The following is a 13,375-nucleotide window of genomic DNA, read 5'->3' as shown; positions in this document are numbered from 1 at the left end:
CAAGCTATTGGCTAATAACCAGAACACTAGAATATTACATCAAAGTCGTGAAGTTATGTACTGTTTCATAATTGTTAAAATAATTTTAAAATCAAATCCTAATATTTTTTCGCCTGCATATGAGTAAATAATAAATAAAAAACATATCTATTGAACTTGTTTTTTTTATAATATTATTACAACACACGTTTTACGTATGTATAGTGCCATCTATCGGTAAGTTATTGAACTAAAAGTTTGTATCAAGCAAAGTTAAATAGTACCTGAAGAAACTCGCATTCCAAAATTATTTTATGAATACCTCATATTTTCTTCAGAGGGCGCTGAAAGGTATTTGGTTACTCTGGGCGACATCTGTAAGTAATTTACATAGATTATTATGAATGAAGTAACAGATGTAGACCGTTTGGGTAGGTTCGCAAGTATCGTTGAGTGTAAGGTATAGTACGACACAATCTATATGTAGCATTTGCAAATTCAGTATAAAAGATTACTGCCGATTTATACAACCAATAGAAATAGCTCAGTATCGCGCCATTCGACGCTATTTGTCGCTATAGATTCTCGCGTTAGTTCAACCATAGCAAGAGCATGTAAATCAAATCAAAATCAAATCAAAATATATTTTATTCAAGTGGGCTTTTTCAAGCACTTTTGAATCGTCATATAACAATTAAGTGAAGCTACCACCGGTTCGGAAAGTAGATTCTACCGAGAAGAACCGGCAAGAAACTCAGTAGTTACTCTTTATCAACATTTAAAAAAAAGTATAGTCATGATTCATCGAGGTGTCAAAATGACGAATATATTAGGTAATATGATATAAAAAGTTATTACGTTTGTGGAAAGATCATATTCACATATGAAATCAGTATTGTTAATTTACTTAATTCGGATATGATCGGTTTTACGAATTTTGCCGATGCTACATCTAAGTTGTGTCGTACTGTACGTAAATAATGGCCTTAACCACAATTTAGGAGATCCCAGTAGCCAGAACATATTCCACCCAGTTTGCCTAGACTAGACTAGGCTTGGATCGTAATAGCTGTTGGTTTGAAATTCGGGTCGGCGACACCGTGATAACTTAATTTGTTGAGGATGCCCGGGTAAAGAGGCCACTTTAGATTATTTATACGTCTACATAGTGTCGAATACCTATATAATTAAATTAAACGAATCATAGGAAAAGAAAAAATAGCCTGGATTTAGGCTCCGGTTTCATTCGGAAACTAATTATTGTAAATTGTTTTGGGCCCTCTTCAGTTTCTCTCACATGTTAATGATATGCATAACTACGTAAAGTACTAAGTGTTACCAATCGTAATCGTAAATCGACTTTTAAGTAGTCTAATATTTCTCATTTCATGTTACTTAGGAGGAGTCTAAAAATATCTGGAAAACGCAATTATTTTTATTACTTTTTAGTGAACATTAATTTGTTTTAAAATAGTGCTTTTTTGAAGTCGGATTTCTTTTTGTTAATTTTTTTATTTATTGCATACGTGACAGATAAGCATGATATTCGTTGCAAGTCACATTACTTTACTAGTAAGCGTGTATTAGGGACAAAAACTACTATTGTTTCCACACGTTCTTAGCTTTGACAACCTCTTTGGACATATAATTAATCAAAATATGCCATTTATACTCATAACCTATCTAGACGACAATCAATAAGATCACATAGTGCTCAATTATGAATATTATTTTATATATTAATTGACTGCTCGTCAGATCATAAAGCATTTCGTTAAATATTAATTTTATTTTTATTTTTTATTTATTTATGGTCCACAAAACAGATTATAACTAAATACACATTTAATATATAAGTAAACATTATAGCAAGCTAAGTTATAACCCAACAACTATGTGAACACAGATTGTAGACGAAATATTTCACTTATAAAAATCAAATAACATCAGCACTTGAGAATACATTGTATACATTACAAAAAAAACAATAAATGAAAAGAAAAAATTATACAGAAAAATATGAACAAGTTATGACAATGAAAAATAAAATGAAATTATGCAATGGTGAAATGAGGAACTAAATAATGAATAAGAAAATTGATTTAAACACTATTATTACTTGTTAATTGAAAATATTGAAACCAATTGTTTTCTAAATAGATTTAGGTTATTGTTGAAAATGTCAATACCCTCATCCGCGTCCTTTTCGAGAAAAATTTTGTTATATGCGCGACACATACGACCGATAGGATTATGATATGATATGTTGTTATTGTACACGTCCAGGGTAAATATTCTAGGGTGTCGGTATTTAAAGTTGGTGTTTATGTTGATGGATCTAATTAAACCTATATTATCTATATTAATATTACAAATTTGAAAGTAACTCTGTTTGTCTATCTGCCACGGGCGACTACTATTTGTAAATAAAAGTGACTATATTTGACATATTACAAATTTTCAAAAATGGAACATATCCGTGCGATATGAACGCTGTTTTTACTCATAAAAATTAGTTGTTTACTTTTTCTGTAAACACTACAAAGGCGAACAGATTGCCTACCGTTGAATGTTTTGATTGTATACGTTTATTATTTTTGAGAAAAAATCAGCGAATTAATATAAACAGCGATAAAGTAATTAACGTTGTCTCGTAGGTACTTAATAATATAAAATATGGATGTATATGTCACCGTAAGATTACAAAATTCGTCAAATTACAATCTGACAATTTAACGTATTATATTTCGCCATCGATGGGAAGCGGTCAGATTTTGAACTGGGGTAGAACGGATGCATGTCGCGCTGATTGGTTGAACGTTATGTGTACCTTGGCACTCCGGAGTCCACCATATTATTACACCGAAAAATGCAAATATTTGGGGTCGGCGCAGCATGTCTTCTCCTTTCATACTTCTCTGTCAAACGTCATCTCACAAGTAACATTCTTTCTAACTATATCGTCTTTCACACAATTCATCCATCGTTTCCTTGGTAGTCCTCTACCTCTATATCCATCCACATCCATGCTCAAGGCCTTCCTCACAATATGTTCCTCATTGCTCCGCATTACATGCCCATACCATGATAGCCACCTTCCACATAACTCTCGGCTATCTATACTATATATATAATCTATCAATAAAATATAAACAATTTCGTCAGATTGTAATCTAACGAATTTCGTTATCTTACGGTGACATATATAAACTTCTCACAATAATTGGTGATAATTGAAATTTGCTAACAATCAAAGTTAGATTTTAATGAATATTATTGAATAAAATCTTATAATTACAGTACGACACCCTCTCATTCTAAAAATAGAATAGAAGGGAGTCGTACGATAATACTTCGAAATTAAATCATTACATAGTATAACAAAGTCTCTTACCGCTGTCTGACCCTATGTATACTTAGTTATTTAAAACTACGCAATGGATTTTGATGCGGTTTTTTTATAATATACAGAATAATTCGATTTTTGTATATAATACATGGACAATATTTCTTTTTTATGACATAGGTGGCAAACGAGGCAGGAGGCTCACCTGATGGAAAGTGACTACCACCGCCCATGGACATCTGCAACACCAGGGGGCTTTCAAGTGCATTGCACTATACTGACAGTGATAATTTTAGATATTTCTAAAGTGATGTCGTAAATAAACAAATACTGTAGTATATTTAGTATCAGTATTGCACCCGTGTTAAGCTGAGGCGGGTTCAACAACAGCCTGTAAATTTCCACTGCTGGGCTAAAGGCCTCCTTTCCCTTTAAGGAGAAGGTTTGGAACATATTCCACCACGCTGTTCCAATGCGGGTTGGTGGAATACACATGTGGCAGAATTTCTATGAAATTTGTCACATGCAGGTTTCCTCACGATGTTTTCCTTCACCGCTGAGCACGAGATGAATTTTAAAGATTAATTAAGCACATGAATCAGCGGTGCTTGCCTGGGTTCGAACCCGCAATCATCGGTTAAGATGCCCGTGTTCTAACCACTGGGCCATCTCGACTTATGAGAGGTGGGTTGATAATTAATAATAATTTTAGCATATATTGATGTATTAATGCCGGAATATGTTTTGAATGAAATATTCATGATATATAATGGAAGTTTCTACATTATGTCATATTATTATTGATGATAAACAACCATTGGTGCGCCTTGGGGGTTTGATTGACTTGTAAACCGCGACGCCAAACGACTTGACGTTCTCTTAAGGCTGTCATACCCTCAGTTCAACGCCGCCGGTCTACTTATGGCGTGTGTACTATATTAAACCTCGTTGATATATATTGGTAATATAGTATAGAAAATATTAATTTTAAATAATGAAACCAATTATGTTTTCTACAGCCGTAGGATGCAAAACATCAATGATTTTATTCTTACTTTAATGTAACTAAAGTGTTACACGAATTTGAGAGCAATACTGAACAATATTAAGTTCAATTATTGAATGATTAATATTAATTTGTAATTAATTGGTGAGCTGAGATGGCAACTGGCTGAGCACAACTATTTATATGTGCTTAATTTGTGTTTATAATTAATCTCGTGCTCGGCGGTGAAGAAAACATCGTGAGGAAACCTGCATGTGTCAAATTTCATCAAAATTCTGCCACATGTGCATTCCACCCCGCATTGGAACAGTTTGGTGGAATATATTCCAAACTCTATCCTTAATGCAAGAGGAGGCCTTATCTCAGCAGTGGGCAAATTCACAGGCTATTACTTTATTTTTATAATTAATTACGAAAAAATTATAATTAATTCAAATCTGCGAAGATGATTTTTCCATGTTTTCGTTGGGTAGTGATGTTGTATTAGTCTTCGGGACTCTGCATTCCTCAGCCGGTCTGGTATGGTAGTTGCCCAGTTCAGTAGAGTCTAAAACCTCCTTAGAGCCACAAATGGAGGCCTCTTCACGCATCTTCCTCAACGTGTCTTCGCTGTCGAAATTAATTGGTTTCTCAATTATGAGTTGTCCAAATCTGCCGAGCTTCCAGTGACGTTACATTTATTAAGTTAAATTATTATTTCCATCCATTCATCAGTCCATTTTCGTCCACTGCTGGACATAGGCCTCTTCAATTGCACGCCACTGAAATCGTTCTTGGGCTACTCGGATCCAGCTCCTGCCAGCCGTCTTGGGTAAGTCGTCACACTACCGTGCCCGAGGACGTCCTACACTACGTTTGCTGAGATGCGGTCTCCACTCTAGAACACGTTTCCTCTAGAACACGTTTCTGTATATACTATAATATAATTATTATTTACGTGAGTCGAGATGGCCCAGTAGTTAGAACGCGTGCAACTTAACCGATGATTGCGGGTTCAAACCCAGGCAGGCACCGCTGATTCATGTGCTTAATTTATCTTTATAATTCATCTCGTGCTCAGCGGTGAAGGAAAACATCGTGAGGAAACCTGCATGCGACAAATTTCATTGAAATTCTGCCACATGTGTATTCCACCAACCCGCATTGGAACAGCGTGGTGGAATATGTTCCAAAACCTTCTCCTCAAACGGAGAGGAGGCCTTTAGCTCAGCAGTGGGAATTTACAGGCTGTTGTTGTGTTGTTGTTACGTATATATTTTCATTACAATACGGCGCCATATAATAAATATACTAAACGTGTACATGTAGACTTCACAGATCAGTGGACACCAATCATCCCATTGGTGCTCGACATCTCTGGGGAACATCGGGCTATGCTTACCATTAGCTTTTAAAAATATTGCTCCACAGATAAGCAAAGCTTGTGATACACCTAGAAAATTAACGTTTATTTTTCCTATTTATTGACGTACTAATTAAAATCGGTCAAAAATCTGGAAAAATAACATCTCAATATGATTATTATTACTTTTTATTGCATAATATAAAATGGTAATCTGTGTTAACACTTCGCTTATTGCCAATCAGATATCAAATACAGGTACCTCGATATGTGTATTGTTAGCTGGAGGAATTTCTTTGAACCCCTTTCATGTACTGTCACTACCGATGTTTGTGGGCGGTGGTGAATAATGATCAGGTAACCACATTCATACTTAAAATTTAAACACATTGAAATCCCTCAGTTCTTGCCTGAGTTTAATCTCAAAATGTATCCTAAGATGCTCGCGTTCTATCTTCTCTCTCTCTCTCTCTCTCTCTCTCTCGCATTCTATCTCTATTCTATGATATACAATGAATGAATAGTAGCCCTGTTGGGCCTGTTGGGCCACATTTATTCATTGTATACCATCAATCAATACGTATCGAAATTTTTCGCTCTCATTGTAACCACAGCTTTTCTTATCTAAGAAAATCCACAAATACCTCGCTACATAAAAATACTCTACGGTTACGTTCGAAAAATATTCAATGGCAAAAGAAATACCAAAAATATTGTGTATGTTAGAGATGATTACTTTTTTTAGGCATTTTTAAAAAACCCACGACTGATTAATCTATGTTACAGATATTTAAATTGTGTCGAACTTTACGTAGTTTTTGGTGAAGTTATATTTACTTTTCGACCTGGTGGTAGTTCTATCGATACTAATCTTAAAGGGCGTATATCACGTTTCAACCTTCTAAACTAATCATCCAAATATTATAGTCCTAGATTACTTGGTGGTAGGGCTTTACCACCCACTCATCAGTTATTCTACCGCCAAATAACAGTAGTCAGTATTGTTGTGTTCCGGTTTGAAGGGTGAGTGAGCCAGGGTAACTACAGCCACAAGGGATATAATATCTTAGTTCCTTCATTCATTGACGATGTTAATATTACTTACAGCGTCATTGTCTATGGGTGATGGTGACCACTTACGATCAGGTGGCCCATATGCTCGTCCGCCAAACTATACCATAAAAAAATTATAGTCCTTATTATTGAGTACTATAAATAAAATAGCACCCAATTTTTGCTTTAATAAAATATATGATCGAATAAAGAATATTTTGATTTAATTGAAAATTCGAGTTGTGGCTGGAAGGTACTTCATCCATTATGACCACAGGAAAAAAATATAATGAGAGTGCAAAGCGTTGTAACGCATTATGTCTAACAGGGTATGTATTTTATGAGGTTTTCAATCGTCATGGGACTTAAGACCTTTGAAGTTGTTTCGATATAATTTTTTTAAACCGAAGCGTAATTTTTATGCAAATTTCAAACAAAACTTCATGTAACATATTTTTTTAATTTTTAAATAGATAGCCCAGTAAATAGTACATCGGACGCAGCATAAGAGTTCCATACTTTCAAATCAAATCAATTTTATTCAAGTAAAATTTACAAGAGCTGAGATGGCCCAGTGGTTAGAACGCATATATCTTAACCGATGATTTCGGGTACATACCCAGGTAAGCACCACTATATACTTCACTTATGTTTATAATTCATCGCGTGCTTAGCGGTGAAGGAAAACATAGCGAGGTTCATGTGTCTAATTTCATCGAAATTCTGCCACATACGCATTCCATTGGAACAGCGTGGTGGTATGTGGTATATGTTCCAAACCGTCACCTTAATGGGAGAGGAGGCCTTTGCCTAGCCGTGGGAAATTTGCAGGCTGTTACTTTTGTTACTTTTAAACTTCACAATGAAGCGTTTTGAAATCGTCAATGATTAAATACTACCACCAATAATACCACCGTTTCGGAAAGCATCCACTCCATCTGCAATACACCTCCAGCCGCGGGAATATTTTGTCCTTAATGCCTATAATTACACTGGATCATACCTTCAGACAGGAATAGAATCAAATGCTGGTGGTAGAACATGTAATGATTACCATCTGGATAGCACAAAGCCCTAACACCAAGTAAATTCCCTGTAATTAGTTATTAGCTCATAGCTGGCTTCAAACTAATCGGTTTGCATTAATGCATAGTAATATGCAACAACACAAACGATTTCCCAGCCAGCAGTTCTAATCAAGTGCTTAACGTACATGTTTACAAACTATGTATTACGAAATGTTCAATACTAATCAAAGTTGGTAGCGATTTATTGGAAACATGTCGGTGTGATTGGCTGCAGTCGTTGGTATATTATTGGTAATTATATAGCTTCCACCCACGGTTTTGCCCCCTTATGAAGGGGGAAGGGTGCATGTTTAAGTGTTTAAGTTAAATTATGTGTTCAGTCAGTCAATCTATCTCTATTATAAATTTGATCAAAACCGGACCAATCTTCATTATTGAACAATAAAGATCCGATTATATATACTTCAGTTTGTTTGGTAATGTGTTAGTGTGTGTGTGTTTGTGAACACGTCTGTAATCTTAAATATTGGGGCTGTACATGAATAAATTCCAAGCTATTTCAATCTGTCTGTGTATTATACATTTCAACTTTTCTGCGCTTTTATTGAGTATAACTAAAAATATAGTTATTCAAAACGGGATATTTACCATGTCTTTTATTTTTATTCGATAAAGCTCGATATTTCGACATTATCTATGAATGTCTTGTTCACGAGAACAATAACGATGTCGAATGTCTTGTCTCGTTGTTTTTAATAACTGTAATATAAATAAAGCAAAGTAAAGTAACAGCCTGTAAATTTCCCACTGCTGCGATAAGGCCTCCTCTTCCATTAAGGAGAGGGTTTGGAACATATTCCACCACGCTGTTCCAATGCGGGTTGGTGAAATGCACATGTGGCAGAATGTCGATGAAATGAGACACATGGAGGTTTCCTCTCGATGTTTTCCTTCACCGCCGAACACGAGATGAATTATAAACACAAATTAAGCACATATATATAGTGGTGCTTGCCTGGGTTCGAACCCGCAATCATCGGTTAAGATGCACGCGTTCTAACCACTCCATCTCAGCTCTGCAATAAAAATAACCATGTTAATTTCAAATTTTATATAAATGTCATTAAGTTATTCGACAATATCAACCGACGCGGCATACTTTAGAACTGATTCTGTGATCATAACATCACATGAATTCAGGATAATATTGTAAAAAAATATACTTTCTTCTCAAAGAATGTCAAACCATTACGAGAAGTGTCAGATGAAGTTTATTATTCATTTTTTCGAGCGAAAAAAGAGACCGTTTTGTTTATTTTAAAATCTGAAACATTTTACGGTCTCTGAAAGTTTACGCCACGATAGTGTCTGTCTTAGAACAATTCATTTCTCAATTCGCAGACGACAGCGACGTTGGAAATACGGAAATTTGTCGAGATGTCATCTTAAGATATTTCTATATAATTATAATGGTGTTTACGAGAGTAAGAGCCGAGATGGCCCAATTGTTAGAACGCACGTATCTTACCCTGATTGCGGGTTCAAAGACCATTGAATGTTTATGTGATTAATTTGAATTTATACCTCATGTCATACTCGGCGATGAAAAAAAACATCGTGAGGAAATGCATATGTATAATTTCAAAGTAATTCTGCCACATTTATATGCACCAACCCGCACTGGAGTAATGGAAAAAAAAACATATTGTTGTATGTTGTTACGAGAAAATTTAAATTTATCATGGTAGTGTATTAAATAGTAGTCTATTTAAAATTATATATTAGTTTCAATGAATTTAAAATGACTATTATTATTCGTTAGAATGAATTTTGTTTAAATTCAATATTGTCTAGTTACTTTTTTCGTGACGTAGACGCCTACTAAAAAAATATTAACTGGAATTTATCTTTTAAGAATATAAATCTTGTTGTGACTTTGTTATATTTTATCCATACAAAACCGGGGCAGATAACTAGTTTTATAAACTACACTACTATACTTTGAAACGTACACGAACATTTTATAAGCTTATAAACGTATTTACCTTTGTTGGTATGTGACGGTGAGATCGTTCAGTCTTGATTTTTAACAAGTTTACTTAAGAATTCGTTTAGAGATTATATAAGATAGAATTAGAGAACTTAACTTTTGCAATTCTGTTGATAATGAAAATTTTATTTTATTCATAGATCTTTTTTTCCTATTAGTTCTATAAATATACAATTATTCAAACCTCGGACTTTATTTAACATCATAATTTTAATATCGTATGTCAGATATTAATATCTTACTTTCAGGCCTTGGCACGAATAACTTATTAAGAATGATCAACAAATTATTCGTACTAATAATAATTGTCGTAATTTGTTCGAAATTAATACCAATAAAATCAACTCAAATCAACAATAATAAAAAGGTAGATGTTTCAAGTGAGCACACAACGGTTAATGATGCTAAAATATTTCCATTCATGGCTGCTATACTGAAAAAATCAAAATTCATCAGTGCTGGTGCTTTGATCGATGAAAGCTGGGTGCTGACGGGTGCTGACTCATTATTCCTGTAAGTCAATTAATCTTTTATTGAATGAGTGTTTTTTTATTAATGATATTGAGTATCATGAAGTTTGTTTTAAAAAACAATAACTGTTGAAGATGGGGTGATATTCTGGAACATGGGACCGATTCTTTTTATGGAATAGATTGTCGGACGAGCATATAGGTCACCTGATAGTAAGTGGTTACCATCACCCATAGACAATGACGCTGTATAAAGAAATATTAATTATTCCTTACATCGTCAATGTGCCACTAATCTTGGAAACTAAGATGTTTTGTCTTTTGTGCCTTTAGTTATACTGGCTCATTCACCCTGAGTACTGACTCAGTATTGTTGTGTTCCGGTTTAACTACTTCCAAACAACAGTTTTTTTGGCGGTAGAATATCTAATAAGTACCCAGACGGGCTTGCAAAGCCCTAACACCAAGTAATTTATGGACATTCTTATGCAAATTGATCAAATTGATTGACATAAACTTTTCTACCCAGATTTCCCACGGGTATAGTTTAGGATTTCTAATAATTAGAGCATATATACACATAACTAGTTGTTCTCGCGGCTCTCGTTTTAGGAGTTTTGTTCAAATTTGCTTCATACCAATCATCAAATTCGGTTAAGCGGTTTGGTAGTGAAAGTGCGACAGACAGACAGAGTTACATTTAAAATATTAGTATAAAAGTATAGATAATCCGAATAAATTGTAAAGTATTCATGAATTGCTGGTTCACCTTTGATCAATTTACATTCCAATTTGGTAACTTTACGTTGAATTACATTCGCAGCAGACGACCCCAAAAGTACGAGTATCGTTTGATTGAATTGGAAATTACATTTTTATTGTGGGCAATGATTGTCTATAAGATTGGTTTGACAAAATTTCTTTGAATTAAAAGTTGAACTAGTTCATTCTTAGAATTTTAATATAAAATATCGACATCTGCGATATTTCTCAGGATCATGTCTGGTCGCATCATATTATACCAAAATTATTGAAATTTCGCAAATGTCAATCTAAATTGATTCAAAGACATGAAAAATGTAATGTTAACGTTGAGTTTGACGCTACGATTATTTTGATCTTAAGTGTAATTTGCTCTGTTAGGAAAATGTTGCAAGGAAATCTCTTGATACGTGTAACAGGACAAGTGATGGTACAGGCCATTTTAAAAGAATAATTAGTTTCATTAGAGAGTGAGCCAGTGTAACTACAGGCTCAAGGGACATAACACCTTAGTTCCCAAGGTTGGTGGAACATTGACGATGTAAGGAATAGATCTTACAGCGTCATTGTCTATGGGTGATGGTGACCACTTACCATAAGTTGGCCATGTCGTTCAAACGTCCATGTTGTTCAATTGGCTCAAAAGTAATGTCCATTATCAATCAAACTCTGAATTCTTCAACAAAGGATATGAGTTCTTGTCAAAAATCTATTTGCACCGCCTTAGTTTACTCAGATAAATATCTCTTAAAATCATAAAAATAGTGAATATAGTCATAAGTATAAATTCATTTGTTACAGAATAAGAGAATCTTCTAGAATGATTCGGGTGCGACTCGGTAGCGTTAATTACCGAAAAGGTGGATTCGTGACTGCTATTAAATTTTTCGAAATTCATCCACATTTTGATGACAGCAAGCCATTGTTCGACGTGGCTCTAATCAAACTACCGAATCCAATCAAATTGACTCCCAACATGAATCCTATCAGACTACAGAAGAAGCCGAGAAATGTGGCTGCAACGCACTTTATTGTTACGTCATGGCCTGTTATGATGGTAACATCAAATTTTAAAAATTATGTCTGTAAAAATTTAAATATTTAAATTTCGAATGTTTTTTTAACGTAAAAAAAACCAACTACGCTTCGATTTAAGTCGACTTTAAATTTACAATACTTTTATTAAACTGCCTTAAATTATAATCTTTATATATAATTAATGTGTACGTGTGGATGTGACTGAACTACTAAAAGGCTGGACCGATTTTGATAACCTTTTTTGTTAGTTGGAGTAAGTCGCTGGATGGTGAAGATAAGTTCCATTATGGGGAGCCAGGATTTAATAGTAAAAACACTGTAAAAGTATGTCTTATTCAATATCTTGAGCAATTTTTTTCAGAACTGGAATCAAACTAAAATATACCGAGACTCAGTGAACCTATACAAGCCTCGGATTCTGACAGTGTCTCACTTACACCCGACGGACCCTGAGGAGTGTATGGAGGAACTGGACATGTTGGTACCTGACCATAATAATACCAGAGCAATAATGTGCTTGGACCCATTTTATGGAAGTGATCCGTGTCAGGTAAAGGAAAGCAATATTAGCAAGGCTTTATTTATTTTTGTTTAATTCGGAAGGCAAACTTACAAATGGACCATCTAATGGTAAGATGTCACCACTGCCAATAACATTGTCAATGCTCCATCAATTTTGGGAGCTAGTCATGAAAAATTCACAGTAATTTACAATATAACCTATGATGATTCGATGAAATATGCAGAAATAATTTTGAAATTTCAGAGGGAAATTGGCGCGCCAGTTGTCTTAAATGGTATACTCTGGGGAATCATATCTTCGTGGAAATCAGAAGACTGTGACGTGGAAGGCGGTCCGTCGTTCGTGACCCTGGTCTCAGCTGTCGACGTCAGCACCTGGATACATTCAACAATGCACGCAAAGAAGTGGAATAAAAAACATGTTATAATTGATTATGAGGATAATTACATTTGATAAATTGTTTAAAACATAACTCGTTTTTTATCCGTAGTGTAAGTTGTACTTATTGGTAGTTGCGTAGGAAGTTTGGTCGATTTACTTACTAAACCCACTCGTTCAATGCGCTCGAGTTATATAAAATAACTGCTCGTAAAAGCAAATATGAAGAAATTTCAAGGGATTTCTTTGTATTTTTCTTGAATAATACCATATGCGATTTTTTTATTACATTTGTAAAATATTACCTTACTGATAATGTTGTTCCACTGCTGTTAAAGAGACTGTAATTCAATACAAATATTCTTAATTGTACACAAAATACAATATAAGATAGATAGAT

The 13,375-nt window shown here is 34.4% G+C and overlaps 1 protein-coding gene across 1 annotated transcript; it reads left to right on the top strand.

The window, feature by feature from the left end:
* Window positions 1–10,065: 10,065 nt before the first annotated feature.
* LOC124540334 (trypsin-like) lies at window positions 10,066–13,050 on the top strand. Its single transcript, XM_047117850.1, has 4 exons — window positions 10,066–10,317; window positions 11,838–12,093; window positions 12,436–12,624; window positions 12,841–13,050. The coding sequence occupies exons 1-4, from the start codon at window positions 10,079–10,081 to the stop codon at window positions 13,048–13,050; spliced, it is 894 nt and encodes a 297-aa protein (XP_046973806.1). The 5' UTR covers window positions 10,066–10,078.
* The last annotated feature ends 325 nt before the right edge of the window (window positions 13,051–13,375 follow it).

The sequence above is a fragment of the Vanessa cardui genome, chromosome 24 (assembly GCF_905220365.1).
Source record: "Vanessa cardui chromosome 24, ilVanCard2.1, whole genome shotgun sequence".
NCBI lineage: Eukaryota > Metazoa > Arthropoda > Insecta > Lepidoptera > Nymphalidae > Vanessa > Vanessa cardui.
Note: the sequence above shows the minus strand (reverse complement) of the source record. Positions and strands in the feature narration are given on the sequence as shown.

Bases quoted from the DNA above. Each gene is read 5' to 3' on its own strand.
- LOC124540334 (XM_047117850.1), top strand. From the start codon at position 10,079: ATGATCAACAAATTATTCGTACTAATAATAATTGTCGTAATTTGTTCG. The intron at 12,094-12,435 runs GTAACATCAAAT...AATTTTTTTCAG, and splicing joins CGTCATGGCCTGTTATGATG to AACTGGAATCAAACTAAAAT. The intron at 12,625-12,840 runs GTAAAGGAAAGC...TTGAAATTTCAG, and splicing joins ATGGAAGTGATCCGTGTCAG to AGGGAAATTGGCGCGCCAGT.